Source organism: Neovison vison, chromosome 8 (assembly GCF_020171115.1).
Source record: "Neovison vison isolate M4711 chromosome 8, ASM_NN_V1, whole genome shotgun sequence".
In the NCBI taxonomy this organism is placed as follows: domain Eukaryota; kingdom Metazoa; phylum Chordata; class Mammalia; order Carnivora; family Mustelidae; genus Neogale; species Neogale vison.
This window is the reverse complement of record NC_058098.1, coordinates 90,704,679-90,728,310: the sequence shown is the minus strand read 5'-3', so window position 1 is coordinate 90,728,310 and position 23,632 is coordinate 90,704,679. Positions and strand designations below refer to the sequence as shown.

The 23,632-nt window shown below is 38.4% G+C and overlaps 1 protein-coding gene across 2 annotated transcripts in view; it reads left to right on the top strand.

The window, feature by feature from the left end:
* GFPT1 (glutamine--fructose-6-phosphate transaminase 1) overlaps positions 1 to 23,632 on the top strand; it is a 55,886-nt gene that overhangs the window by 26,135 nt on the left and 6,119 nt on the right. For both annotated transcript variants that reach the window (XM_044261289.1, XM_044261290.1), the window contains exons 7-14: positions 1,511 to 1,572; positions 2,532 to 2,611; positions 5,994 to 6,099; positions 8,208 to 8,371; positions 9,272 to 9,367; positions 11,993 to 12,090; positions 16,491 to 16,611; positions 17,574 to 17,731. In XM_044261289.1, the coding sequence (XP_044117224.1) occupies positions 1,511 to 1,572; positions 2,532 to 2,611; positions 5,994 to 6,099; positions 8,208 to 8,371; positions 9,272 to 9,367; positions 11,993 to 12,090; positions 16,491 to 16,611; positions 17,574 to 17,731 (885 nt within the window). The remainder of the gene's footprint in view (positions 1 to 1,510; positions 1,573 to 2,531; positions 2,612 to 5,993; positions 6,100 to 8,207; positions 8,372 to 9,271; positions 9,368 to 11,992; positions 12,091 to 16,490; positions 16,612 to 17,573; positions 17,732 to 23,632) is intronic.

The window sequence follows — 23,632 nt, the reverse complement described above, 5'->3', positions numbered from 1 at the left end:
GAGAGGCAGGCAGAGAGAGAGAGGAGGAAGCAGGCTCCCCGCTGAGCAGAGAGCCCGATGCGGGGCTCGATCCCAGGACCCTGAGATCATGACCTGAGCCGAAGGCAGCGGCTTAACCCACTGAGCCACCCAGGCGCCCCTAAACCACACTTTTAAAGATAATTATTGCCAATGTTAATCATAACAAACTCTTAAGCAGAAACTATGTTAATTTCTTAAGTATTTTTGACTTTTATTTCCTATATATATATATATATATATATATAAATACTGAGCTTAAATAATTTTGAAAGACTCTTTGACCACCTTTCTTCCCACACACTTAAAATTCTTCCTCTTTCACTGTAGTTCAGTGTCATGGGAATTGAAAATAATCCCAAATCTAAGTTTGTCCTTGCGCACACACACACAAGCCCGTACGTACCACCCAAACCTGTATACAATAGACACAGTCTGGGGTTCATTTACTTTCTTGCTTCCTACTCACTCAAGTATTCTTTTCAGTCAGTAACTTAGCACAAGGGTAGCTTCAGTAAAATGCACACTCTTTATTCTGGGATAATGTCTGCATGTCTCTGAGCCAGTATAGTCAACTTATTTTTCCTTATGGTACTTTGCCTTGGCCTCGTAACACTATAATTTTCCAGCCCCAGAAAAAAATGGCATTCTTTCTGATTCCATCCCAGTTGTCCTAGTTAAAGATTAAAGACACGAAAGATCCACAAAAGGTCCAGATGCATTGGGATTTCTGCCGCCATCCCCATTCATTACTCTAGCATTCCCATTTAAAAGCCCTCTACTTCTTTCTAAAGGTCTAATCCTCACTTCCTCCCTCTACCCAAATCTCATGGTGCCTGAAGCAAATGGAGGAATCAGGAAGATGGAAAAGATTGAGGCCTATTTCTTCCCTTTACTCAAGGCAGAGTACTGTGCCTTTCTAGCCTTTTCTTGTTTCTATGCATTATATAACCCAGTTTGCATTCTAGGATGATCCTTTACCTTTCCTGCCTCCTGTTACTCTTTTATTCACTCTTGATTTCCTTGCCTGGTCCCTGAGGAGGTTGGGTAGGGCTTGTTAATAATTGTGGTTGTGTATATTTTTATCTCCAGTATCAAGGTCAACAGGCATGGAAGTTAGCAGTGGACTGGAGTAGGGGTTTTGGATATTGGGCTTGTAGTCTTTTCTAATCCTCTGTTCCCTGCATTCTAATGCCTAGTATGGGATAGGATGTATCTATTTAGAAATATGTACAAAAGTGCTTTAAAATAGTCTTTTGTGGAGCTATTATCTCTTGAGTCGATTTTAAGAGGGGCTTGGTGAAAAAGTGTATCTTGATACACCAAAGTTAAGGAATAAGTGTCTACCTAAATTTTAGACTTGTTTATAACCTACTGCAAAAGGGCAGCATGTAAACAAAAAATTTCTGTGCTGAAGCCAATATGTTTTAGGAATTTCACATTTGAGAATTGATTATAATAAATATTGCTAATGCTTTTTTCCCCCTTATAGGAAGGTGCTTTCGCACTGGTATTTAAAAGTGTTCATTTTCCTGGCCAAGCAGTTGGCACAAGGTACATACAAATTTAATAATGACTAATAATTACATGTATTTTGAAACATCTGAATTACAAGTGTGTTTTCTGTACAGGATGATTACCTTTCACTGTAAGGACTTGCCCTGTCTCAGAGACTCCATATGAATATGTTTTCATATGTCCTTTCTTGTCTGTTTTTTACCACTCTTCCATTTAACAGAATCCCTTAATAAAGCAAATAATTTTTGCATTTATAAACTGGCCTTTTGTCTGTAGTGGGACACCACGGTTACTTTGTGAGTTTGGATATTGAGTATTCCTTAGTTTCAGGCCCCAAACATTAGCTTTCTCTGTATTTTTTGGAAGTATATATTCTGAGTGGATTCCGAGATAATAGTATCATCTCTACTTTGTGATGATATGTAGGCCTGATCATGACGTCCTTTTTAGACCAGTGGGAAGCCCTAATATTTGGCAAGAAAGAGCTATTTTTAATAGGAAGGCAAGGTGACTAAGGAGAAAATGCTTAAACATTCAGGTGTCAGAATTCCATGTGTAACTGAAAGAAAGTTTCCATTTGACATTTTATTTATTTATTTATTTATTTTCCATTTGACATTTTAAAAAGGAGAAAGACTTTTCTGTAATGGTCCAGAGAGTAAATATTTTAGCCTTTCTGGGCCATACGGTCTCTGTAGCACCAAGGTTTGCTGCTGTAGTGGGAAAGCAGCTGTAGAAAATAGGGAAAGAAAGAGCATGGCTGGGTTCCAGTAAAACTCTTGTGTAACAAAAATAGACAGACCTGGCCTCAGGAGCATTGACTGCTGACCCTGTTACTATTTTATAAAAATTCTGTGTCTGTTACTGTTTTGTTATACCTGAAGCCAAGTTTAAAGGGGAAAAGTTAGTTATTTGATGAGTGTTGGCTCATGAAAATTTGTATCTGTGCAATATTTATGAAAATGACGTAATTCTGCCTAATTTTGCACTAACAGACGAGGTAGCCCTCTTTTGATTGGTGTACGAAGTGAACATAAGCTCTCAACTGATCACATTCCAATACTCTACAGAACAGGTAAAAACTCTTGCTATGTCTTACCAAGAGGAATAAATTTGAGTGCAGTAGATAAAAAGAATTGTGTTCATTAAATTGAAATAAATATCTCTTTGGTCAGATCCACACATATGTGTATATAGTTCTGTCTAGACGTGAAAAGGATTTGCTGTTGTGATTACTCTGACGAGGAGAATTTTTTTCTGTTGTATATCCTTAGCTAGGACTCAGATTGGATCAAAATTCACACGGTGGGGATCACAGGGAGAAAGAGGTGGGAAATGCACTCTGCATGGATGGGGAGGAATCTTATCCTCTTTTGTTCATTCTTTACTAATTCTTTGTTCTTGGAGTGAATGAATGTGCTGAGCCTCTAAAAATGTGCTTTTTTATGGGGAAACATATTTTGACATTTTTCTAATTTGCAGAGTATATTTTGTCTGTCTGCTTTTGGCATTTAGAAAACTGCTTTTAATAATTTGTTTCTTTGAAATTTAGATTTTAAGTTGTAAATTTTTTTAAAAAATTAAAATCATGTAAGATACAGTAATATAAGTAAGATATTTAGATTGGGAAAGAGCATTGTATGCTAGGCTATTGTAGATTGAATTCAGTGGTAGTTATTTAATTTATTCTAACTTTTTACTAAGTTATGTTTAAATGATCTTTATTTTATGCATGACATTTTACTTTTAGATTCACATTCACATCTTGATTGCCTTGTTTGAAATTGGAGTCTTTTTGTTTGTTTGAAGTTTATTTTTCTTTATAGGACTTTCAGCCATACAAATTCTGGATCATTTTATTGATATAATTAGACAGAAAACAAATGGCATGCTCTTTTTATTTCCTTATTATTAAAAGCTTTCTAAGTAAAAGATAGGGAGTGGTAAATTCAGAAAATTGAAACCCATATTATTAATGTATAAGTCTTGGTTTCTTGAAAAAAAATTAGCAAAGGACTCTGAACCTTTCATGTTTAGGTAGTGGCTGCTCTAGCTCTTTTATCTAAAGTAGAAAGTTAGTTCCTTATGTAGCCTTCAGTCATGAAATGTTAGGATTTCTTCTTACTTCCTCCCTGGCCCTCCCTTTTCAGAAGAAAAACTGGTATAACCAGTGAGAGTAGAGAATTTTGGATCCAGGGTTCCAGATTTCTGTTAATAATCCTGCTCTTTTTATACCTTACTTTTATGTTACCATATACATTTTCTTGGGCTGCTTGTGTAAAAAAGAATGGAAAAACATTGGCTAAGGTCTTAAGAAGTTAGAAGAAAAACTTAATATGGGGCATCTTTTTAAGATCATGAATTACATTTTAGTAACCTTTATTTCTGCAGCTCCTTGTAGGTAAATGATGTGTGGCTCAGCAAAGTTGAGTTTTTTATTTTTTTATTTTTTTAAAGATTTTATTTATTTATTTGACAGAGATCACAAGTAGGCAGAGAGAGAGAGGAGGAAGCAGGCTCCCCACTGAGCAGAGAGCCTCATGTGGGATTCTATCCCAGGACCCTGAGATCATGACCTGAGCTGAAGGCAGAGGCTTTAACCCACTGAGCCACCCAGGTGCCCCTCAAAGTTGAGTTTAAAAAGTTTAGCCTCTTATTAAAGAGGCTGTATAAAGGGGGCTTTTAGATTTTTGCTATATTCTCGAGGTGTAACTACTGACAAAATAAGAGGGGATGGTAATGATTGTATTCTACTCAAATCAGATGAGAAAATCTATGTACGGCAAAACATTTTGTAGATTGCACGAGTCGTGTAGGCATCAGGTGGTAATGTTCTTTTCATTTAAATAGGCAATGATATTAAATCCTTCTAGATTTTATAATAAAATATACCTTGTTACTTGAAGAATAAATATCTGGAGAAGGAAGATAGTAAAATTTGACAACCAGTGGGGCATCGAATTACCTAAAGCTAGTTGTATTTATTTTGAAAATATTGGTCCTAGGCTATCCTTTACATTTTTTAATTCACTTTTTTTTAACACCAGGAAAGTTCGCTGTTTTGATGTGCAGTTTCATGAGTTTTGTCAAGTGCAAATAGTTGTTAACCACCCCAGTCAAAGTGCAGAACGATTCCATGCCCATGAAAGTTCCCTCCAGCTGGAGAGTTGTAGCCAGCCCTTGTTGCCTTGTTCCATACTCAGGCCTTGGCAAACACCCATCTGTTTTCTCTTCCTGTAGTGTAATTTTTCCTAGCATGTCATCTTATATGTATTTTTAAAACTGTGATACCTTTTTTTGCTTTTGAATTTGGATGGAAAGATCTAAAGAGCTGTCTGGTTTTCATGTCTAAAACACATCATACTGGTACGATTGTGGAGAACTTTGGATGTATATTTCTAAGAATACTTACAAGCAAGTCTTTATAGACATGCATTAGAGGATAGATACAATATGAATTTTTGCAAGTGTATTTTTGTGTCCTCTGGCCATTGTGTCCATAGTTACAAGGTCTGTAAATGTCCTGATCTCAGAAAAAGGTGCTTTTTTTGGTCTCTGTGTTATATAGTCTTCAAGTAATGGGTTCCTCCCCCCCATATTTGGCTAATTTGTCAAACTTCACTTTGCTTTCCACCTTTGACTTTTGTTGTGAGTGAGCCAAAAGGAAAAATTTCTTCATTCATGACTTGACGAATTAAGTAGAGATGCCAGAATTCTAAAGTTCTAGGATTAAAAGGATATTATTGCAGGAGGACCGTTTTTATCCTATCCTACCGTTTTTATCCTAACTTAAAAGAAATGTAAGAAAACCCAATTTTAAGAAAGAAGAGGTTCTAGGTTTATGGTATTTCCAATCCTTAGCAGTAGGGGCCACATATAGTGTATGATAGTTAGAGAGTTATAAGTATCTTTGTTTTGTTTTGAAATCAGAGTTAGTATAAACTACAACTTGATTTGTTGTGCTGACTTACTGGTAAAATCTAGAGAAGTTTTGTTATAGTAAAAATTAATATGCTATCAGTCTTTTATTCATTGCGCAATTTTGATTTTTTAATTTAATTTTTGTAAGTTTAGTTACATAAACTTATATGTATTCTGTCAAGTTTTGTGTAAAGTTAAGATTAGGTGATACATACTGTTGATTAAAAAAAGTTAGTGATATTTGTGAATTATTTGCCTATTACCTGGAAGAGAAATATTCTGTTTTAAAAATGTGTAATGTAGCACTCTCATTGGCCACGCTGTCTTTGATAGTTGCTGTTTCACTCTACACCTGTGTCTGTTGTTCTTGTTGGCTTATTGCATGGAAATAAGGTGATCTACCTAGCATCTCAGAGTTGCTGAAATTATTTTGTGTTGCTATGGTTTTTTGTTGATTTTATAGAAAGTTATGTCTGTTTATGCACTGGCCATGGTTTCCTATATGATTGCTAATTTGTGTTAACTCTGTGCTCTAGGGAAGGACAAAAAGGGAAGCTGCAATCTCTCTCGTGTGGACAGCACAACTTGCCTTTTCCCTGTGGAAGAAAAAGCAGTGGAATATTACTTTGCTTCTGATGCGAGGTGAGCTTCCTTCGCTGGTTCAGAGAACTTCAGTAAAACTTCTCATGTTACTGAAACCAAAAGTCATTTTATGCATATCTAGTCATCCTGTGTGGGAGAATTTTGTCAATTAGAGAAAAATGTAGGTGTCCTTTTAAACAGAGATGGGGTTCTAAAAATATTTTTCCTCTCAATTCAAAGCACGTAGGTCAGTTTACCAAGAAAAGAGAACAGTCCTTGAGACTTGTTTCTGCATATTTACTGTGAGCTCTTTTATTATTTTTCCTCTTTTTTCTGGAGACTTACTCAGGTTTTATAGGGAGGATAGATTTTAGACTGGAGAACAGAATGGCTTAGTGTCCCAGCAATTACAGTATGCTTGCTAAACCATTATAGCTTTAGTCCAATAAGGACACTTGCCTTTTTTAATTTCTAAGTAGTTTGCCACATAATCACTTTTATAAAAGAAATAGTACTAGACTAAGACATTTAGAGTGAGAAGTACTGTGGGATGGTTAGATGCATTTAGAAGTGGAATACCAACAGTGGGGAGGATTAAATGGATCGCTCAGGTTGCCAGCAAGCACTTGAGTCATTCGTTGTGCTTGAAAGTAAGGGGGTCTGAAGATGAGAAAGAGTCGTAGTTTAAGACTGCTGGGATTGCATCATCTCAGTGGGAAAATCAGTTTTGACTGTTTCCTAACCTTTGCCGGAGTATACTCAGTGCTAGGATGCATCATTGTCATTAAGTAGGTTTGTTGCAGAATTGACAGTTATGGCTTTAATAAACTGGAAATTGCAGAAGCTTATCATCCTTTTGTCATTGACTGATAGGTTCATATTGAACACTCTGAGCAAATCCATGTCCTAGGCTTAGGAGACAGTTGTGAGTAAAAATAAAAATATACTTGTCTGAGGAGTGCCTAACTGACTCTTGATCTCAGGGTTGTGAGTTTGAATGTGAGCTTGGGGTTGTGAGTTCGAGTCCCACGTTGGGGGTGGAGATTACTCCAAAAAAATTTTTTTTAAAGAAAAAGTTATCTGTGTGTGTGTGTGTGTGTGTGTGTGTATCAGCTTATCCTTGAGGAGCTTTTCCTTAATGGAGAAGACAAATTTTAATCAATCATACAAGTATAGAATTCCAACTGTGACAAAAATGCCTGTAACAGGGTGACTCACTCTCCTGTGGGTGAATTTCTTTAAGGGAGTGACACTTGAGAGATAAGGAGATGCTGGGAGTTAGTTAGGTGAAGAGGTAGAGGAAAGAACATTTCATTTACTGCAGATTGATCAGTCTGTAAGAGTGTGGGATGGGTATGAGTATGGCTGGAATAGAGGAAGTGGGAGATGAGGCTGGAGAAGGAAGTAGGGTCATGGTAAGGTGTTTTTGTTGTTTTCTGAAAAGCCAAAGGAAAGCCATCAAGTGGTTTGTTGGGTGAGAGAGAAATCTTGGTTTGAGTTACCTTTTGATACTCATTTTGGCAGAGATGGAGAATGGATGGAGGGAGGGAAGGAATGTGGTTGGATAAGTTAGCAGGCTGCTGCCATAGTTCATCCAATTTCTGATGGTAGCTTGAACTGGCTTGTGGTGGTGGACATAGAGAGAGGCTTTGAGAAATATTTAGGAGTACAGAATGAAAGGATTTGGAGATAGAATGAGGAGGAAATAGCCATGCTTTCTGATTTGATCGAATCTAATTTGGTTTAGGGTGTTGCACAGAGGTCCTTTCGTTCATTGTCCCTAGTAGGGGACACTGCCCTGTAGGGAATGGCTTGGGTAACCAGAAAGTTATCAAAGATACTGCACAATGATAAGTTTGTATTTTTTATTTTATATATTTTTTAAAGATTTATTTATTTGAGAGAGAGAGAGAGGAGGGACAGAGAGGGAGGGGGAGAGAGAATTTCAAGCAGACTCCTCACTGAGCACGGAGCCTAACATGGGGCTTGATCCCATGACCCTGAGATCATGACCTGAGCTAAAATCAAGAGTCAGATGCTCAACTGACTGAGCCACCTAGGTGCCCCAAGTTTGTATTTAAACTTGGTTTGTGTGTTCTAATGGTAGTTTTATTTGTAGTAATCATCCTTGATTATTGATTGTAATATCTCCTTGAACATTTTTATAGTGCTGTAATAGAACATACCAATCGTGTCATCTTCCTTGAAGACGATGATGTTGCAGCGGTGGTAGATGGCCGTCTTTCTATCCATCGAATTAAACGGACTGCAGGAGATCATCCTGGACGAGCTGTGCAGACCCTCCAGATGGAACTGCAACAGATCATGAAGGGTGAAAGTTTTTGTCATGTTGTAGCTTGGTGTTCTTAATGGAAAGGACACATTCTGCTTCCTGTGGTTGTGTAGGAATCTGATGATAGTGCTGACTGAAATCTTCCAGACAATTAGGGGATAATCCCAGGAAAGGGGATGATTCTTTGGAAAAATTACCTGCTGCTCTTAAAGTAGTTATTCTTCAAACTAATTCATGGTTTGTTGTTTCTTACATTAAAAAAGAGGCTGATTGTCTAAATCGTTCTTGATATTTTTAAGATACTTTATGAACATAGCTTTTGTTCTGTTCTTTATTCCTCTCCCGAGAGGATATATATGTATAGAAATATAAATAAATGTGGATAGTAGAACTTACCTCATTAGGGTTGTTTTGAGGATGAAGAGAGCTAATTTATGTAGAGCCTTCAGAACAGTACCTGACACACTTAGGCCTACTATAATGTTTGCTCTTATGAACTGTTAAGATGATTTTTCTTAAAAATGACTTTTCTTTTCCTTTCTCATGGGGTCACGGTGGGCTAAAAGCTAACATTTATTCCTAACTGCTACATGTTAGGTCTCCTCTACACTAATGCACAATAGTGCTGTGAAATAGTTGCTGTTCTTATTTTATGGATGAGGGAATTTCCCCAGAGCCATTTAGGTGTTCAAGGATAGAACCATCATTTGAAACAAATCTGCCTCTAAAACTTAACTCTGTCCCCCTCCTCTGTTTTGTTCTATCTGCGTGTTTTAGGTATGAAGTTAATAAAGTGAGTTTTCCTCCTTATGTATTTTTCTTCACACAGGGCAAAATGTCCTATGTGAATATTATACTCTACTGCCTTCCTGAGATTATGTCACAAAAGGTCGACTTCAGTTGGTACAAATTTTTTAATGATACAATTTGTTACTTTAGGCAACTTCAGTTCATTCATGCAGAAAGAAATTTTTGAGCAGCCCGAGTCCGTTGTGAACACGATGCGAGGAAGAGTCAACTTTGATGACTATACTGGTAATGAACTAAAGATGATTATTTTGGAGCCTCCTGTGGGGGTTGGCACTGGCAGGGCCTGAAAACTCCTTGTCCTTTATAGCCTGACAGAAAGCTGTGGCTGCCGGCCACCAACAGTGCCCAGTTATCTGTCACCACCCCCCCCATGTGAATCCAGTGACGTGAGGTGTGCCTAGAATTGTCAGATGCCAGAGGCATAGAGCAGGAGGTAGATCAGTGGTTACCAGGGGCAGGGAGAGTGTTTCAGTTTGAGAAGATGAGAAAGTTCTGGGGATGGATGATAGCGATGGTTGTCCAACAGTGTGAACGGGCTTAATGCCGTGGAGCTGTACTGTACACTTAACGATGGTTAATGTTAAATTGATGTACATCTATTTTACTGCAATAAGAAAGGGGAGGTAAAAACTAATGGTTGTCAGAGGTCGAGGGGATAGTGATGAAGAGTGACGCTAATGACTGTGGGATTTGGGACAGGTGATGAAATGTTCCAAAATCAGGTGGTGCTGATGGTTGTACAGCTCTCAATATACTGAAAACCACTGACTGTGGACGTTAAAAGGGTGAATTTATGGTACGTGACGTATCTTAATAAGGTAGTTATAAAAAATGTAAAAACTGGCTAGAAAGTCACATTTGAAAATTGTCAGTATTAGCATGATTTTCCTGGAGTGGGGCGGGGATGTCCTCCAGTGTACCATTAAAAACATTTAACCTCTTTTCACTTCAGAAAACCTTTTGGGGCACTTGCTATGTAGCAGGGACTCTTCTGGGCACTGTAAATTCCAAGAGGAGACCTTGTCTCTCTATTGGGAAGCTTGCATGTATCCTCTCAGCCTGGATTTTCTCTCTCAGTTTCTAAGTGAGTGAAGGTGTGAACTTCCTAGAGGCTTTCCAGGTGTTTGCTTAATGCCTTCTGGGATAACATATACCTTCCTGCCTGCCTAGGATGAGCTGAGAGGGCAGCCCTGGTCGTCTTTCTGGAAGTTCTGCCTAGACCCTGTGTCACAGGAACTTGGGCACCTGCAGGGATGAGTTTGAGATTGACGTTCTGGGGTCCTAAGTTGTCTCTAACCTGTTTATTGCGAACTCCCATTTTGGGAACACGACTCATTCATCGGGACTAGTTTAATAAACAGTGTAGCAAACAAACTTTGGGCTAAACTTCTCAGGATTAATTCATTTTTGACAAATAATTGTTAGGGTGTAAAACTCTCATCCTGAATCTGTGTGTCATATGTGCAGTCTTAAGAGTGTCTTCTTCCTTATGCCATGTCCTGGTAATGATTTCCAGAGATGTCCAGAGAATGATTTCTCTGAGTAAATGCTGTCTCTGTGTCTTTTTCTTTTCTGAGCAGCATCAGACTTTCTCAACAGGAGAGATCTGTTGAAGGTGAATTATAAATAGAACATCTTGTGTTCAGAACGTCGTGTTGAACATAGCAGGGACTATAGGGAAGTTATTTCTGATATGGCCTCTTTGAGGATCTTATAAATCTAGATGGGGCAAATATATAGTTACTTAAAGAAAGGTAAAATACGATAAATGACACTAGAGACATAGTTTAATGTTGAGATGTTTAAAGTTCACTGTTGAACTTGGAGTAGACAATAAATCTGTCTGTGGGCAGGGGCTTTGGGGCCAGGGAAGGCTTCATGAAGCAGGCAGGCATGAGTTTCAAGGTTTTGGAAGGTGAATATGACACAGGAGCACTGCAGTTGGAGAAAACAGTGTTAGCTAAGGGGGGAGATAGTGGAAGACCATGGGCAAGCTATTGGTAGAATACTGTGTGGTCCAGTTTGCCACATCTACTACCTGAAGAGAAGTAAGGAGCAGTACGTCTGGGAAAGAAGATGGGAGGAGCTGCCAAAGGGGTTCTTGAATGCTCTACTGTCAGGGGAGGGTGTGGGGGGACCTCCTTGTGTAGAAAGTACAGAGCTGTTAGGAGGCTTAGGAGCCAAGGCGATCAGAGCTTCACTGGAGTGAACTGGGTGCTAGTCTGAGCAGTGTGCCCTGGACTGGGGTGCAGTTGCCACTTAGGATGTTGTCCTGTCTAGGCTAAGGCGATGGGGAAGGGAAGGAGAGAAGTAGGAGCTGCGTTTGCGGGTGTGGGGAGAGGGGCTTGTTGAAGGGGGTTGAGCTGGAAAAACTGGGAGAGTAGCAGTAAAGACCACCTATGGTAGTCTTGGAAGAAAGATCAGGAAAAAGATTTATTTCACAAGGGAAGACAGAGAAACTTTCAGAAGTTCATGACTTTAAAAAGGACTTTTATCAATGTTACCTTCCTCATAAAAGTTTTTTTTTTTTTTTTAAGATTTTATTTATTTATTTGACAGAGAGTGAGCACAAGTAGGCAGAGGGAGAGAGAGGGAGAAGCAGGCTCCCCACTGAGCAGGGAGCCTGATGTGGGGCTCGATCCCAGGACCCTGGGATCATGACCTGAGCCGAAGGCAGAGGCTTTAACCCACTGAGCCACCCAGGCGCCCCTTTAATTTAGTCTTCAAAACCGTATATGATTCTTTAAAATGGTAGTGTTTCCCATATTGGCAGTGGACACTCGCGAAAAGTGATTACCTATTTCCTGTGGTCCTTTCCTCAATAATTATATTCACAAACTTTTATTTCAGTGAATTTGGGCGGTTTGAAAGATCACATTAAGGAGATCCAGAGGTGTCGGCGTTTGATTCTTATTGCCTGTGGGACGAGTTACCATGCTGGTGTAGCAGTAAGTGTCTTCTTGAGATTTTAACTGTTTGCGGTTGGATATCAGAGTGTGTCTATGACACACCATGTAAAAATTACACTTTGTTAAAACACGATGTTACCTTTTCATGTTGTTAAGACAAAAATCAGGAAGTTGGGGGACAGAAATGTTAATAGTAGCTGCTTGGACTTATTTATCAGTGGAAAATTTGCTTTAGAAAGACTCTTAGATATACAGGTGGCCCACCTGCGGTGTCTTCATGGAAGGCAAAGAGTGGTAAGATTTTCTGTAGGAGCAGTCCTTAGGTTTTGCTTCTTATTGTTTTCTTGGCTCAGACAGATGGCTGGTAGCATGTGTGAACCTCAACAGGATTTTACTTGGTAGGCGCATTTCTGCAAACGAAGGAAGTCTGCTTCTTGTCAGACTTCGTTCTTTATTTTTTAGGAAGCTAAATTAAAACAAATTTTAGTTAAAATTTTTCTAGTTTTATTGAGAAATAATCGACATACATCGTTGTATAAGTTTAAGACCTATGGCATGATGATTCAAGTTAGATATATTGTGAAATCGTGGCCACAGTAGGTTCGGTTAACATCAATCTTCTCATAGAGGTACAATAAAAACAAAAGAATAAAGGAAAGAAATTTTCCTGTGTGATGAGAATTCTTAGGATTTACTGTCTTAACAACTTTCCTGTATATCCTACCTCAGTGTTTGCTGTAGTCATCATGTCATACATTATATCCTTAGTGCTTGTTTATCTTATAACTGGAAGTTTGTACCTTTTACTACCTTCCTCCAGTCCCCTCTCCCCCCACCCCTACCTCTGGTAACCAAAGTCTAATCCCTTTTTCTATGAGTTTGTTTTGTATTATTTTTTAGATTCCACATATAAGTGAATCATACAGTATTTGTTTTTGTCTGTGATACTTATTTCACTTAGTATAATGCCCTCAAGATTCATCTGTGTTGTCACAGATGGTGGGATTTTCTCATTTTTCATGGCTGAATAATATTATTCTGTGTGTGTGTGTGTATATGCACCACGACTTTATCCATTCAGCAATTGATGGACACGTAGGTTGTTTCTGTGTCTTGGCTTTTGTGAATAATGTTGCTGTGGACATGAGGACGCAGATATCTTTTCAAGTTAGTGTTCTCTTTAGCTTTGAATATATTCCCAGAAATGGAATTGCCAGATCATATGGTAGTTCTATTTTTAATTTTTTGAGGCTCTACCGTCATATTTTTGAGGACGGCTGTACCAGTTTACATTCCCACCAACAGTGCACAAGGGTTCCCTTTTCTCCACATTTACACCAGCATTTGTTTTCTCTTGTCTTTTTGATGATGGTTGTGCTAACAGACATAAGGAGATACCGCATCGTGGTTTTAATTTGCATTTCCCTAATGACTAGTAATGTTGAGCATCTTTTCATGTACCTGTTGGCCATTTGTGTATTTTCTTTCTTTCTTCCTTTTTTTTTTTTTTTAAGATTTTTATTGATTTAACACAGAGATCACCAGTAGGCAGAGAGGCAGGCAGAGAGAGAAGAGGAAGCAGTCTCCCTGCTGAGCAGAAAGCCTGATGTGGGACTCGATTCCAGGACCCTGAGACTGTGACCTGAGCCGAGGGCAGAGGCTTACCCTCTGAGCCACCCAGGCATCCCTGTATATTTTCTTTGGGGAAATGTATATGCAGGTCATTTGCCCTTTTTTTTTTTTTTTTTTTAAAGATTTTATTTATTTATTTGACAGACGGAGATCACAAGTAGGGAGAGAGGCAGGCAGAGAGAGAGAGGGGAAGCAGGCTTCTGCTAAGCAGAGTGCCTGATGCGGGGCTCGATCCCAGGACCCTGGGGTCATGACCTGAGTCAAAAGCAGAGGCTTTAATCCACTGAGCCACCCAGGTACCCTCATTTGCCCATTTTTAAGTTGGGTTATTTGTTTTCTTTTTTTTCACTTGAGTTCTTTATATGTTTTGGATATTAGTCCCTTACTAGATACTTGGTTTGCAAATATTTTTTTCCTGTTCTGTACTGTGACTTTTCACTTTGTTGATAGTTTTCTTTGCTGTGATTTGATGTAATTCCACCTTTTTATGTTTTATTTTGTTGCTTGAGCTTTAGGTGTCATAGCCACGAAATCATCACCAAGATCCATGTCAAGGAACTTTGTTCCTGTGTTTTTTTCTAGGAAGTCCTTGGTTTCAGGCCTTTCATTTAAGTGTTTAATCTATTTCAAATTAATTTTTGAGAAGCTGAAATTCTGTATCAAAGATATGTGTTGGTTGTCAGTGCCAAAGCATAGGAGTGTAATAGTCTTGGTCTAATAAATGAGATCCAGATGTAGTTTTCTTATAACTTCACCATTTACAATGCTGTTGGTGTCAACTTCTTTAAGTACAGAAGACCCTTACACATTCAGTTTCTACTTTGAGAGTTTATGACATACTGATTTGGGGGCAAAAATATCTATGATCTGTACCTGTGGGAGCCAGTCATATAAGTAGTGATGGAAATCGGGTAGTTGTCCAGCCCTTGAGTCTCAGTCCTCTCTCAGTTCACTTCTCAGGTCACCTGGTCTAAAAAAGAAAGTCTAGAAGTCAATATTGAAGGGAAGAGTTCTAGAAAGTGGTTGTTTCAAACGTGGGGGGAAAAGAGAATATGACTTGAAGACAGGAGTGTGAATGAGAGGATTGGCCAGTTCCCTGGTGGCTTAAGACCTGTTGTTACTGAGAGACCCCTCTATTCAGAAATAAAAAATTTGATTAAATGTTTCATCTAATGCTAAACCTGAATTTTAGGGCAGAAAATACATGCTGTGTTAGAATTCTCTAATTAGGAAATTTGATAAAATGTTAAGGTTTGTTTTGTTTTGTGTTTCGGTAGATGCTGAGACTACTTTAGTTAACAAACGTGAGAAGTCCCTTTGGGGTTTATCATACAAAATCATGTTGTTAATTCTATCTAGTTTTTGTTTTTTTGTGGGTTTTTTTGGTGGAGTCCAAAGTGAATGACACATATGCATAAATGCTTTTTTAGTGTATTATATATCCTGAACAATAACAGTCAACTGAACTCATTCTAAGTAAGTTTGCTTTTCAAAGTGTTCCTTGTCTCTGGGTTCTTAAAGTGACATAGAATAGAATTTATGACAGTGTATTAGTCTCTTCCAGTGTAAATATGTAATGCTGTGTATTTATAAAGAGTTACTTCCACTGAAAGAAAAAGACATTTATTAGCACAGATAAACCTTGAGATTACTTTAGCAAGGTATGTTTTAAAATATCTGTTGCTAGATTTGTATCTTTCTCTTTTTATTTTGAAGAATATAATTCCCGTGGAACATGTATATCGTAAATGAGGCAGTAAAGTTTGATTTTTGTTTGTTTGAGGGAAAATGTCCAGCATTTTAGGGTCAGTAACTTAGTAACATATAATTAATAAGTAAAATATAGCACTGGAAAAGATTTGTTAAAAAATAAGATTTTCCTTTGAAGACTTTCTGTAAGTGGTGTTATAACATTGTTCCAAAGTGCCAAACCAGAGTTACAGAATAAAACCATTTTAGTTCACTTTTGTGGATAGAAAAGTTAAAGGGATATGAAGTAAGGAAACCTATACAGTTCTTCACTCCTGTGAAGGAGGAATGCAGTGATGGGGCAAGAGGGTGGGGCCCTTTGCCTAGAGTAGCAGGTGGTCTCCACAAGTAAATGTGTGCACCTACCTGTAGGGCCTCAAATTTTTGCTGCCTCAAGGTTTACATTTTTCTATTGTCTTGGAAGTTTTCCGATGTTTAGAGTAAAAGGAATTGGATTAGAATGGAAATTAGTAAAAGAAATGCTAAGATGCTGTTGGCTTAGCATCTACTTCCCTCTCCATACTACAGATTTTGGAAATTGTGAGCTTGAGCTTTCTTAAACAGGAGTTCTAAAATGTATTGACTTTTCTTTGGGAACGTTACAACTTTATGAATGCATGGTATTTTTGAAGTGCTTAATTTTTCACAAGGGGTTTATGTGTCTTTGGTTCTCTCTGAAATCTCTCAGTGACTTGGTGTTATATGAATTGCTATTTCAAGATTAGGAATTGGGAAGTTAGTGATAATAGACAAGCTAACTCAACAGTGCTTTTTCTACTTCTCAAAACATTGTATTTGTGTGGGTGTATTTGCTTTTATGAATACATGCATTGATAACTAAAGAGTCTTGTACTAGGATGTTAACAGCACTTGTATCCTGGCTGGGGGGATTTTGATTTTTTTTTATGCTTTAATCAGTATTGTTTGTATTTTCTAATAATGCATGTCTATCATTTTTATAGTCAAAAAAGTGAAAAGTGTACATTGACTTCAAGGAAGTTCAGTGAGAAAGAGTATTTGAAGTAGGGTTAGACAACCGAATCGTCTTTTCTCTGCAGACACGTCAAGTTCTTGAAGAGCTGACTGAGTTGCCTGTCATGGTGGAGCTTGCCAGTGATTTCCTGGATAGAAACACTCCAGTTTTTCGAGATGATGTTTGCTTTTTCATTAGTCAGTCAGGTATGCTAATTTTATAAAGACTTGAAGGAAAGGAAAGTCATTCACTCTAATAATTATAGCATGTTTTGGCAAAAGCTGATATTAAAAGATAAACAGGTATTGCAGATGACCTGACAAATATAGATATATATTGATATATGTAATTCTCTATGAGTGAGTAAAATTAACATATTTTACACTCAAGGAGCTGAATTTTCAAAGATCAGAAAAGGCGATCATAATAAGTAGGAAATAACTATTTAGTCTACGGCCATACCACCCTGAACGCGCCCGATCTCGTCTGATCTTGGAAGCTAAGCAGGGTCGGGCCTGGTTAGTACTTGGATGGGAGGAAATAACTATTTAAAGTTTTGCAAATTTATTATTTTAATTATTTATTTATTTAAAGATTTTATTTACTTTTATTTATTTGACAGAGAGACACAGAGAGAAAGAGAATATAAGTAGGGGAAGTGGGAGAGGGAGAAGCTGGCTTCCCACCAAGCAGGGAGCCCGATGTGGGGCTTGATCCCAGGACCCTGGGATCATGACCTGAGCTGAAGGCAGATGCTTAATGATTGAGTCACCCAGGCACCCCACAAATTCATTATTTTAAAGTGCATGTTATATATATATATATATATATATTTAAAGATTGTTGTAGAGAGTGAGTGTGTGTGTGCAAGCTGGGGTGGGGGTGGGGTGGGATGGAGTGGGGAGAGAGAATCTCAGGCAGACTCCCTGCTGAGCATGGAGTAGAGCCTGATGTGGGGCTCGATCTCAGGACCGTGAGATCATAACCTGAGCTGAAATCAAGAGTCAGACGCTCGACTGATGGAGCCACCCAGGCACCCCTGGTGCATGTTTTAAAAAATTTTCCTTAAATGATACTGTTGAAAGTGTAGTCGTTTTTTTGTTTTTTCATCTAAGAAACAGTGTCTGCTGACTGCTCTGGTGTTACTTTTGTCTTCATTCTTACGTAGGTGAGACAGCAGACACCTTGATGGGTCTTCGGTATTGTAAGGAGAGAGGAGCTTTAACTGTGGGGATCACGAACACCGTGGGCAGTTCCATATCAAGGGAGACAGACTGTGGCGTTCACATTAATGCTGGGCCCGAGATTGGTGTGGCCAGCACGAAGGTAAGTTCTTGACTTAGTTCTCTTAATTTTGTCATCATAGTGGGGGTGGAACACACGAATCCATACCTTATAGTTCTTTTGTTAGCACTTACAGAGCTCATATAGTTTACTAATGATAACAGTCCATATAGATAAAATACTCCCGAGGCTAAAAGGGACAAGCGTATTTAAGTTTCATGCCGGCTGTTTCCATTCATCGCTTATGTTCCTCCTGTCAGTGCAGCAGGGTACATGGTAAGTCTGATGTTCTCTTCTTTTAGCAAGTGTAGTAGGGAATTAGAAAAATAACAGATTAGGAGCATCCAGCTTAATTCTAGTAATTTTTGACAATTTACATACTCATAGCTTCTAATAAATAGCCAAAATACACATATTACCTGTGGAAGTTTGTAAGGAGGTATACACTTTTTGATATAAAATTTGCCAGTTTGGGAGCGTCTGGGTGGCTCAGTGGGTTGAGCCTCTGCCTTCAGCTCAGGTCATGATCTCACGGTCCTGGGATCAAGCCCCGCATTGGCTCTCTGCTCAGCAGGGACCCTGCTTCCCCCTCCTCTGTGCCTGCCTCTCTGCCCACTTGTGATCACTGTCAAATAAATAAATAAAATCTTTTAAAAAATTTGACAGTTTAAAACAATTAAAATGAGTATTATATGACAATATCTATTTCTATTTGGATACTATATCTGTGGAGACTTAGGACTTAAAACACCTTTTTTTTTTAAGTCCTCTTGAGACTACTTTGCTCTTTGAAATTGGAATATACATAAATTTAGTATTAGTAATAAAAATAGGAATCTTAAAATACAAAAGATGTTCTCTCTCCACAATTGTATTACTCTTTATGATTTCAACATTTCTGTTTTTCTGCTTAAGCATAATATTTCCTACTGATTGTCTAATAAGATGCTTAGGTATTGGTGGATTTGATTCTAATTAAGGGAGTGTGGAAGATGATATTAACACGTACAGAACCACATTTGAATTTTTTCCTCTTAAAGAACCTCAGATTTTTTTTTTTTTTTTTCTGGAAAATTTGTGATTCTTCTGTAAAAACCCTGAGTGAGGTATTTTGTTTCATGGTTACTTTGATGTTGCTAACACTATAATTTACAGAAAGCTGAAACCTGAATTTTCTCCATGTGGTAATTAAAACATGTAAGATGTTTGTGCTTGGGTTTCCATTCTGTGCCTGAATAAATATCCAGCTGCCCTCAGGAGCAGCTTATGGGTTTTTGGAACAGTATCCAGACAGACAGCTTTGATCAGGGATTGGAATTCCAAAGCTCCTTTATTCACAACACATGGTGAAACAAGGGCTTCACCATGGTATATGTGAGATATGGGGTCATAGCACTGAATGGGTGCTCTTGACTTAACTTTTTTTTTTTTTTTTTTTTTTAAAGATTTTCTTTATTTATTTGACAGAGAACACAAGTAGGCAGAGAGGCAGGCAGAGAGAGAGAGAGAGAGAGAGAGAAGCAGGCTCTGCACTGAGCAGAGAGCCCGATGCGGGGCTCGATCCCAGGACCCTGGGATCATGACCTGGGCCGAAGGCAGAGGCTTTAACCCGCTGAGCCACCCAGGCGCCCCTTGACTTAACTTTTCAAAAAAATCTTTCTTGAACTGTGAGCTGCCTGGGGAAGTTCAGTTTTTTAAATTTCTAATTCTCTTGTTCACAAAAACTTCAATTTTTTCAACATTTTATTTTTAATATTTGACTTATTAGAGAGAGCACAAGTGGGGGTGGGGGGGCAGAGGGAGAGGGAGAAGCAGGCTCCCCACAGAGTAGGGAGTGTGAATGAGGGCTTGATCCCAGGACCCTGAGCCGAAGGCAGACACTTAACCAACTGAACCACCCAGGTGCCCTTTCTTAACATTTTATTATCATCATTTTCAAACACACAGTGAAGTTAAAGGAATTTTATATTAACACCCATATGCCCATCACCTAGATTCTATCATTAACATTTGTTTCAGCTCTATTGAGGTATACGTTTCACCACCATAACATTCACCAATTTTTGGTATATAGTTTTAGTAAATTTGGCTGTGTAACTGTCACCACAGTCCTGTTTTAGAAGACTAATTCACTTAAAAAATGTTTGTTTGTGCTCTTTTATAGTCAGCCCCCCACCCCTGCCTCTCAGCCTCAGCCTGAGGCAGCTACAGTTGCTTTCTCTTGCTGTACTATGTCATCTTCCAGAAATTTCTTATAAATGGGATTGTATAATACATGTCTTTTGTGTCTGGCTCCTTCTCTTTAACAACATAGTGGAAAAGGGTTTCACCGTTGATGTTTTTGAGACTTTTTTATGGTGTTATTTCTAGCAGTAGTTCTCTTTTTTGCAGGTCTTTTTTTTTTTTTTTTTAAATCTTTTTCTTTTGAAGTATCTCTAGGGTTTATAGGAAGTTGTAAAGATAGTAGAGAAGTCCGTGTACTTCTCAATCAGTTTCCCCCAATGGTTATACCTTGTATAAGAAAAAAAGCGCCTTTTCATAGTATATATATATATATTTTTTTTTAATTTTATTTATTTATTTGACAGAGAAATCTCAAGTAGGCAGAGAGGAGGCAGAGAGAGGGGAGAAGCAGGCTCCCTGCTGAGCAGAGAGCCTGATGTGGGGCTTGATCCCAGGACCCTGAGACCATGACCTGAGCCGAAGGCAGAGGCTTAACCCACTGAGCCACCCAGGCACCCCTCATAGTATATATTTTAATTAATATCTTTAAAAAAATGGTTCCCTTAAAAATTTTAGTAAGCATGATAGTCTTTAATTTTTCTTGGACTTTAAAGTAATTTTGTTTTCTTCAACTGCCTTAGACATTCTGGACTTAGAGTTACAAAAGTTTTGCAGTGTTTAGTCGTAGAGCATTTCTGAATGGTAAATAGAAGTTTTTATGTTAGGAGGTGATCAAAGAAGTTCATCATTGGTCCTCATCCCTGGCCCTGTGATGGACCTAGCCCAAGAATTCTATAATCTTGATTATAAATCTCCAACTTTGCCTGAAAAACTGTCAGGGTTAAAGAGAGAGATTACAGAGTTTCTCATAATATCAGACTGTAGACAATTTGATATTTCTGTAGGAATTGATGGGCGTAAATGTGCAGATTTAACAGTTTTTTATGTTAGTGCAGGTGTTTAAAATTTAACCACAGTACTGACTTTTGTTGATTTTTAAAAATAAACTGATACAGCTTTTGGCCAAATATAAAGCAAAACCAAGTTTAAAAGTTCAGAGTCAACTTTTTCCTGGTAAATTCTTTCAAACCTCAGTAAATTCTAAACGTGAGGTGTAACTTACTATTCTCGTAAGTGGTTTTCTGGTATCTGTTGGTGAAATGAAAAACATGAAATTGGAAATTAAGCTTTAATGGGAATGCAATGGAAAAATGTGTGCGTTAAAGCTATTCTGTTCAATATTTATACCTACGAACCAGGGTCGAGATGTCTTAAGTCCAAATAAGGAAACATTACTCTAGAATAACAGTTTTAGTCATGGGCTGGAGGAACTGGAACTCATCTGATTGGTTTGAGCTGGAAACAGTTTAGGTATGCCAGGGGTCCCAGATAGTGCGTCTCTCCCCCATCCTGATCATATGTTTTGTGATTAATTAGTTTATTGAAAAGTAAGTGTTAGTAGGAAAAGGTAGACCAGAAGGGCCTGGAATTAAGAATACAGATGTGCCCATTAGCTTGAAGGCAAGGGACTGCAAATCCATGCCAGTGCTATGGTGAGCCTGCTGGTGGACCCCATCGTAGCACAGGGACAGGTGGCTGTGGAGGAATGTATGAGCAGCTGGCCGCTGGGAGGCTCAGCAAGAAGTAGGGAGTCTCATTTAACTATTGGGAAGTTTCATTTAACTGTCAGGAGCTTTAGCAGATTGTGATTTTATTATACAGGAGGCTCATTATCCACATTATGACAGGAAGATAGTCATTGATGAAGTGATCCCTTATCCTGAGAAGAGTTGTAGAAATTCAGCCTATAATCTACAAGAAAACTCCGAATAAATTTGTTAATGTTAAAATTATACATAATTCTCTAGCTGGCTACACCACAACAGTCCTAGTAATTTAAGAATAAAGATATAAATAAGAAACTCAAATGCCTAAAACATAAAATTGTTTCTTTAAATGACCAATGAATTAAAAAGATACCAGAACTACTATTAAAAAGTCTTAGTACAGAGGTGCCTTGGTGGCTCTGTCAGTTAAACACTGACTCTTTTTTTTTTTTTTTAAGATTTTACTTACTTATTTCACAGAGAGAGACACAGTGAGAGAGGGAATATAAGCAGGGGGAGTGGGAGAGGGAGCCCAACGCAGGGCTCGATCCCAGGACCCTGGGATCATGACCTGAGCCCAAGGCAGATGCTTAACGACTAAGCCACCTCCCCTAAACATCTAACTCTTGATCTCAGCTCAGGTCATGCTCTCAGGGTCCTGAAATGGAGCCCCTCTTTGGGCTCCACTCAGCAGGAAGTCTGCTTGAGATTTTCTCCTCTCTCTGCCCCTACCCTCCCTTGTGCTCTTTCTCACACACAAATAAATAAATCTTTAAAAAGGGGGGGGTGCGCTTGGGTGGCTGCAGAGACTGCAGGAAATGTCACAAGCCAGTAGACAAAGTGTGGGTGAAATGGAGGAAAAATTGGCTATTTATAAGAGTAGAAACACAAGTTAACACTTTGCACTAAAATCAATTTCAGATGGACTAAAAGTCAAAAAGGGGCAATGAAGACAATAGAATGAAGAAAATTTAATCATACTTAACTGATATTAAGATGGAAGGATTAGGCTTAAAAGTACTACTCAAAATTAAAAAATAAAACTTGCTAAGTTAATAAAGACCATTATAAAAGGGTTAATCCAAACTGGGAAAAAGTATTTGAAACATAACAGTGAAGACATTCTTAGCACCAACAAAAAATAAACAAAAGCCCCCAAAACTCCCAGGTGCAGAAATAAGTAAAGAACATATAGTTAATTCTTAAAAGAGAAAACATCATTGGCTAATGAACATGAAAACAGTCGGCTCGGGTCATGATCTCAGGGTCCTGGGATCGAGTCCCGCATCGGGCTCTCTGCTCGGCGGGGAGCCTGCTTCCCTCTCTCTCTGCCTGCCTCTCCATCTACTTGTGATTTCTCTCTGTCAAATAAAAAAAAAAAAAAAAAGAAAGAAAACAGTCTTTTCAGATTTAAGATATGTATGATAAAGTGGTAGCGAGAGACCATTGTCTAACAACCAAATGGTAAAAACCTATTAAAAAGATAATTTTAAGTATTGCGGAAATTGTGGCAGAACACTCATCTCACAGTCTCATACAGCTAATGGGAATGAAAATAGTCTTGGTCGTTGACTGCATATTTTAAAACATTCACAGTTCTCTAGCCTAGGAAAATAGATGTCTCTTAGTTTAAGCTTTCATCAGTAAGACTTTTTTGAGCCTGCGTGTTAGGCATTACACTGAATGTTTTACATTGGTCTCATTCAATTCTCATGAGAATCTTGTAAGTGTACCTGTAACAGATGGGCCATCTGACACCTAAAGAGAGGAAAAACCGCTCTGGTTTAGTAAGCAAGAAAGAAGGCATTCTTCCTTGGGAAAGTGCTTGTGATTAAATTAAGAATATGGCAAGTTGTAAGAGTATATCTACCAATTTAACCATTTAAAGAAAGAAGGGCAGTAAAGATTAGTAGGCAGTATTCACAAATGTTATTAATATCATGTTATTAAAATGTAATTTTACATTTAAGAATGATGATTAGGGGCACCTGGGTGGCTTAGGTCATGATCTCAGGGTTCTGGGTTCGAGCCCTGCATCGGGCTCCCTACTCGCTGGGATGCCTGCTTCTCCCTCTCTCACTCCCCTTGTTTGTGTTCTCTCTCTGGCTGTTTG